The 6,640-nt window shown below is 37.1% G+C and overlaps 3 protein-coding genes and 1 pseudogene across 3 annotated transcripts; all 4 read right to left on the bottom strand.

Moving 5' to 3' along the window:
• Positions 1 to 2,164: 2,164 nt before the first annotated feature.
• LOC112591017 lies at positions 2,165 to 2,602 on the bottom strand (annotated as a pseudogene).
• Positions 2,603 to 2,958: 356 nt separating this feature from the next.
• Positions 2,959 to 3,774, bottom strand: LOC112591016. The gene has a single exon (XM_025334635.1). It carries the CDS (start codon positions 3,772 to 3,774, stop codon positions 2,959 to 2,961), a length of 816 nt encoding a protein of 271 aa, XP_025190420.1.
• Positions 3,775 to 4,558: 784 nt separating this feature from the next.
• LOC112591014 lies at positions 4,559 to 4,914 on the bottom strand. Its single transcript, XM_025334632.1, is given in 2 exon segments — positions 4,559 to 4,828; positions 4,831 to 4,914. Coding segments are annotated over 2 exon segments (354 nt in total).
• An 8-nt stretch (positions 4,915 to 4,922) lies between these two features.
• On the bottom strand, positions 4,923 to 5,481 carry LOC112591015. Its single transcript, XM_025334634.1, has 2 exons — positions 5,013 to 5,481; positions 4,923 to 4,927 (listed from the first exon to the last, which is right to left on the bottom strand). Exons 1-2 carry the CDS (start codon positions 5,479 to 5,481, stop codon positions 4,923 to 4,925), a joined length of 474 nt encoding a protein of 157 aa, XP_025190419.1.
• Positions 5,482 to 6,640: the final 1,159 nt, after the last annotated feature.

Here is a 6,640-nt window from a genome sequence, read left to right as displayed (position 1 = left end):
TTTCAAGTGAAGTTTTTAAATTATTTTCATCGTCTTGATCTTTTACACAATTTAAACTTTGAACATTTTATAAAATTTAAGATGATGACATTTTTTAACGTTTTAACGAATATATTTTGTAACGAAATAACTCATTGTTATCAGCTATATTTATGCACAAATAAACAATAAAAAATTTTAATATGTTAATGACTAATAAAGTATCGATAAAAAAATAAAGAACATTTTATATTTATTACTTTAAATCATGAAATATCTTAGTAGTTAACCTCTTCATGCACGTAGGTATCATATGATACCATAACATATTATGGCGGTAAAATAATTTAGATTGCATAATTATTTACAACTAATAGTATCATCTGATAATCATGTTGATTTTTTTTTTATACTAGCAAGGTGAAACTCGCTTTAAGTGAATACCCTAGGTCGGTGATACTCGCTGTATGTGAATACCCTAGGTCGGTAAAACTCGCTGTAAGTGAATACCCTAGGTCGGTGAAACTCGCTATAAGTGAATACCCTAGGTCGGTTAAACTCGCTGTATGTGAATACCCTAGGTAGCTGAAAATCGTTTGAAGTGAATTTCCTAGGTCGGAGACAGGACTTTAGAATACCGCAGTTAGAAAAGTATATTAGGCGAAACCAGTGATAACGACGTTTGAGACGTTGGTACCTCTGATTTGGTGGTTTTACACTTTGGCGGTGTCGTTTTAAACGCATAAATAATAATCTTATAATATAATAAAAGTATTTAAAAGTCCAATTCGAGCGTCTTGTGGTCGGTCATTTCATTAAATTCACAGGTGTAATTCACCTTGTCCCGTAGCCTGCCCTGTGCTTTTGTGCATGGAAAATAAATAAATACATTCCGAAATAATAATTAAATGTCTAGCTATCAGTCATTAGTCATTTATTATCCGGTGCTTGTCGTTACTCGACTGGGCAATCCGCGTAGCTTGCCCGGTGTTTTTGAATATGGAAAATAAATAAATATACACTCCGAAAGATTGATCAATTGTTTAGTTATCAGTCATCGCCCAGTGAATATCGATTCCTGGCCGGGCAATCCGCCTTCGGCGGATTGTTATACCTCCTGACGTCGAAGGCGTTGTGCTGTTTAGTACGTAAAAAGTATAAGTCGAATCACCGTTGAAAATCCAGTTGAAAGCGTTTAAACCTCCTAGGTAGGCAATCCGACTGCGACGGATCGCGGACGATTTGGGCGTAAAGGGGAGATTTTTAAATATTATGGAAAGTACACGTCAAACGTTAGCTATTCGAAGATCAAAAAACTACACATATTTAATATTTTTATTGGTATTTTATAGATAGTGTAAGATAAGATATCGAAAAGAAATATGCACTTTCCGTGATAACAAAAATTACAATTATCACAGTAGCTACATTAATATAGAAGTTCTAAAACAGTAATATTAGATTCCTATCGGTCATAAATATTGTATGCGGCCAATAAAAATTAATATATTTAATTGTTATCTTTTTCTTCTTTCTTTGTAATATATATATACATTTTGAATATTGAATATTACGTGCAGTTCACACAAATATTAAAATTAATTTAAATGTATAGTGTAAAAAATAACTTAGTCAATGAAGAACACCATATACATGCATAATTAATTAAAAGTTATTAAACTATCATATCATTAGTTACTTTTGTAATACAGTGATAAAAAACAAATGGTTATGGATACGATAAATATTTTGTATAAATAAAAAAATAATAATAATAAATAATATTATAATATATAATAAATAATAAGATAATATATAAAATAATATAAGATAATAAATTTAATTTACAAATAAATTAAAAAACACTAATGAAATATTGTAAAATAGCATCAGGTTATCAGGTTAAATATATAAATTAAAAAAAAAAAAAACAAAATCTATTACAGTAATAAGTTAATCTACAATAATGACAATTATATCTATGAAAAACTACAAACAAATAACAAAAAATTAATGTTTATTAAATTGTTGTTTGACATTAGTTACAAATTATCCACGAAAAATAATTTGCATCCAAAGAGAACCACGTGGAGGTTGTCAAACTTTCTTCATTAATTAATATATATAATAAATCTAAACAAATAATCGAAAAGTTAACTGTAACGGATCACGAAGGTCCGTGGGATCACAAAAGTCCGACATGGATGCGTTGTAGCACCATGCGATTGACTTGTCTGCATTCATCGTTCCTAGGACATAAAATTATTTTCCGAGCAAACTCATCGACATTAGCCAACGACATTTTCTGCGGAAAAACAAAATCAATCAAATCAGCAACATCACATACCATATCTCGCGGTATTTCGACGGTGTCCGGAACACAGTCAACCGTTGGCAACTGACCGCTCCCTAGCTGAAGTAACCAATTCGCGAAATTCACGTCGTTTTCGGCTCGCATGTTTCGCGTCAGATTGAACTGTTCCAATTCGTTCCACAGAGAGTTATACTTGATCGATGACCTGACAATGTCGCTCCTCGTTCCTCTACGTACAACCGGTAATATCTATCTGAAGTCGCCAGCGAACAGGACAGGTTTATCGCCAAACGGTAACTCCGATCCCATGACGTCCTTGAGCAACCGATTGACCACCGTGAGTTGTAGTCCCGGAGACATAGGCGCTTCGTCCCAGACGATGACTGCTGCGTCGCGTATCCTCTGAGAGCGTGACGACTGCACGGCGATAGACGACGTCGAATCGTCCGTGAGCGTACCGAACGGCAATCCGAACGTCGAATGCACAGTCATGTCGCCGTCAATGAGCGACGCTGCAATTCCTGTGAATGCCACGGACAACACGGAACGCCCTTGGCTGCGAAGCGACCATATCAGTCATCCGTACAGCGTCGTTTTCCCAGTTCCTCCAGGTCCGTCGACGTAGAAAAGTTTTGAGACGTTTCTGTTGTTGTCTACGGCCGCCATCACACGTTCAAACACTGTCCGTTGTCGTCGTTTAAGTTGTCTAATTGTTGAGCCCAGCGTACAGCCGCGTCTATTTGACCGAACATGCCATCATACGGATCCTCTTCCAGCAGTGCGACGTCCGGCATAGGTAAACCGTAGTCCGTGAGTGACTTCCCGTGACCACGAAGTAATCGATCGATAGCGTCTAGACATGCCGCCCTCGCGCGGTCTACTTCACGCACCCGCTGATTGAAGTCCTCCATCATGTGAGCTTCGTTAGTTTGGTACAACGCCAACGGATTTGCGGTTTCGCAAAACAATAGCATCGTCACGAACAGGTAACGAAGCTGTGATGGAGGGTCCAACGTTGCCGATTCAGCCATGCATGCCAGCAAAGCTCTGTCGTCTTCCAACAGTCCCATCGCGACTGCTGCAGCCGCGTAGGTTGGATGCTGCACTCCGTCTACTGTCCTCACGTCACGGTATGACTGCGGGCCTCTCTTGTGTAGAAGTAGTAGTCGCAAGTGAAAACGTTCTCGATCAAGTGGGTTGACGACGTACATTCGAGCCAGCGTCTCGTACGTCATCTGTATTCGCCGTCGTAACCATGTTCTTCGCGTTGCGTTCCAAATGTAATGTATCGGTATCTCTTGGTACAGGTACTGTCTGGCCTCGACGTCTGTCGCGTTAAGCGCAAAGAAGGCCGTGAGTTTTGTTCGAGCTAGAGCAGCATTTTGTGCCCTTTCCAGTGCCTGATTTGGGGCAAAGTACACGTTGTGATAATCTTCTAAGTGTACTGGAAGTCTGACGATCGTATGACTCTTTTTATACATTTCATACGAAAACAACCTCCAAACTGCTTCTGGTAGACTGACGTACCGTGAATTTATGTAACTGAAATCAACATGTATTCACAATATAATATATGATTGAAAATTATAATAAAAAAAGGTTATTTGTTAAATTTAAGTCAAAATAAATCGAACATAATGTGTTGTTTATAAATCTAAAATAAAATAACTATACAGTATATATATATATGACATGGTATGCAATGTTATTAATTTAGCAATAAATAATGTATATAGTGGTGTATTTTATTAAGATTATATTATTTCAAAGTGATGTATAATGTTAATGTCTTATAATATCTCCTTATACATTTTGTAAAAGAAAAAAAGAGATTAATACATAATAAAATATGACTTAAGAAATTGAATTAGATTTGTTTTAAACACATGTGAAAATTTAATAATAGAAAAAAAGAAATGTGTATTGTTGTGCATTCTTATTATTATTAATTAACTTATAATAAATTTTACAATATAATTCACATATAAGCTGTAATGTACAGTATGAAACGTTAGGTGTTTGTGCTCGATAATCTCAAGTTATCAAATAACAATATATGTTTAATGAATTGCATTTGTACTATATTTTTGTGAATCTATATATCAATCGATTAAATGAAGTATAATCATTATGAACGAAGTTGTAGCAGTTTATGATAAGTTTAAATGTCAGTGTTGATACAATTGTAATTAAATATATTGGCATAGTCTTAAAAGTAAAAATATTGTATAAGTGAATAAAAAAAAAAAAAATTAACTGAACAACTCACTTTTCTATTTTATTTCCATTCCTAACTTCCACGGTAGCCGCGTCATGTCCCTTGTACACATATTTGTACAGATACATTACGCTCTTCACTGTAGAGTATACCTCAACGTTGATGTGCCCATCATACTTGCTGATCAAGTAAGGGTTGTATGGCACAACAAACTCATTTCCTACTTGGTGACCTCTGACGTTAGCCTCGAGACCGTTATTTGGTCTGCGGTACGTCGGGTTACCGCTGTCGGAAATTTACAAAGTCTCTTCGCTGTATACTCTTTTGGGTAGTTTTTTGAGCAACTGTTGTCCACCATACACGGACTATTATGGTAAAGCTGTCCACATGGTCCATGAATCATGTGTGATGTCACACTGTTAAATAGGTGTCTGTCAATTGCCGGGTCTGACAAACAGGCACATACCACATCGTCAACGTCGTTGGCAGTATGGAACTTACTGTCTTCTTGCAAGATAATGAGTATGTGGGCGTGCGGAAGACCTCGTTTCTGAAACTCAATAGTATAAACGTAAGCATCAACATTACTAAACACCTTAGTAACTGTTATATCACGCATTAGCTTCTTAAGTTTTGCATAGAACACCCTTGACACCAAATCTGGCCTGTCGTTAGCTTTCAACCAATTTGGAATGTTGTCAACAATCTCTGGCCACTTACGGTTACATGTAAATGTTATGAACAGATCAGGTTTACCGTACTTACGCACAATGGCCATCGCGTCATGGTAACATTGTTTCATGTGACGGGGGCCACCTACAAACGTCGATGGCAAAATCATCCTACGACCGACAGGATCGATTTCATCTACATGAAGTTGTTGGTTTATGTGGTCCACAAGCCCCTGATACGCTTCGGCAAACAGCATCCTATGATTGTCTCTAGTGTAGCGTAAATTATTCGCTTCCATCCGAACGTACTGATCACACACATACTGCTGTAACAAAAAACCACCGGCATACAATAAACTTAATGTTTGGCCGTCATTTCTATTTCCATTGTTTCCTGTATATCGAATGGCCAGGCAGGAAGGAACACACAAACTCCCTGATGGTGTTCCGAACGCGAACAGCATTGCGACAGTTGCCTCTTGTAGCAGGTTGTAGTGCCAACCGGTTTCTCCATACGGGAAGAACAGTGGATACAGCATAGGATCCGCATGAGGTGAGCCTACTGATATGCTTTGCACCCGATGTTGTGGGTTGACTGGGTTCATGTCATAGATGACCAGATCAAGGTTCTTTGATGGTAGACCGTCGTCACCAACGAATATGACTGCTACTTCATTTGCATTACCAGCTGGTTGATTGTATCGCCGAGGGTCATTATTTGGGTCGGCGATGATGTGCATTGTCACCCTTCTTTGGTTGCTCCGTGTGATCGGCAGCAGCAGCGTCTTGTTCCCTCTGCCATACCTTTTGCATAGTTACAGTTATCTGCATGTAAATAAAATTGAACCTTAAGTGTAGCAGTTTAGTCTTATTCGGAAGTCTACTATTATTGTTAGCAATACGCATAAGATATGTGATGCTCAGTGTAATAAAAAAATATAATATAATACTATAATAAAATAAATAAAAAATGTCATAGAGGTAATTAGGTTTAAGTCTCGTTTGAAACAATGCACACAGTTTAGTGTTGATGTCCATAATGTAGGTGTATATGTTACCGTCATTGTCGGTAATTCCGGCAATAACGGTAATGCCTAGACAATGTCAGTAATGCCGGTGCATACCAGCCATTGTAGGCAATCGGTGTATATTTCCGTAATTGACTGGTAAGTTTAGTCAATGTTATATTATTGTCATTTATCGTTATTTTCCAAGGTGGTTATCGATTAGTTATCTTGATTTATCGCATTACCTGTTCCTTCTGACAAAATAATCGTACATAATTTTAGTCGTTTAATAGTATCGTACATACTTTCAGTCGTGTTACAGTATCGTTGTGAAGTGTGTGACCTTATAATTTTTGATAATGGAGTTAGCCAATATGCGTGAAAAATTTAATAAATCAATTGACTTATTATTGCTTAAAAAGCATGACAATAAATCATTTTTAAGTGTCGA

The sequence above is a fragment of the Melanaphis sacchari genome, unplaced genomic scaffold (genome assembly GCF_002803265.2).
Source record: "Melanaphis sacchari strain LSU unplaced genomic scaffold, SCAv2.0 Contig1273_pilon_pilon, whole genome shotgun sequence".
In the NCBI taxonomy this organism is placed as follows: Eukaryota; Metazoa; Arthropoda; class Insecta; order Hemiptera; family Aphididae; genus Melanaphis; species Melanaphis sacchari.
This window is presented reverse-complemented; position numbering and strand designations above follow the sequence as displayed.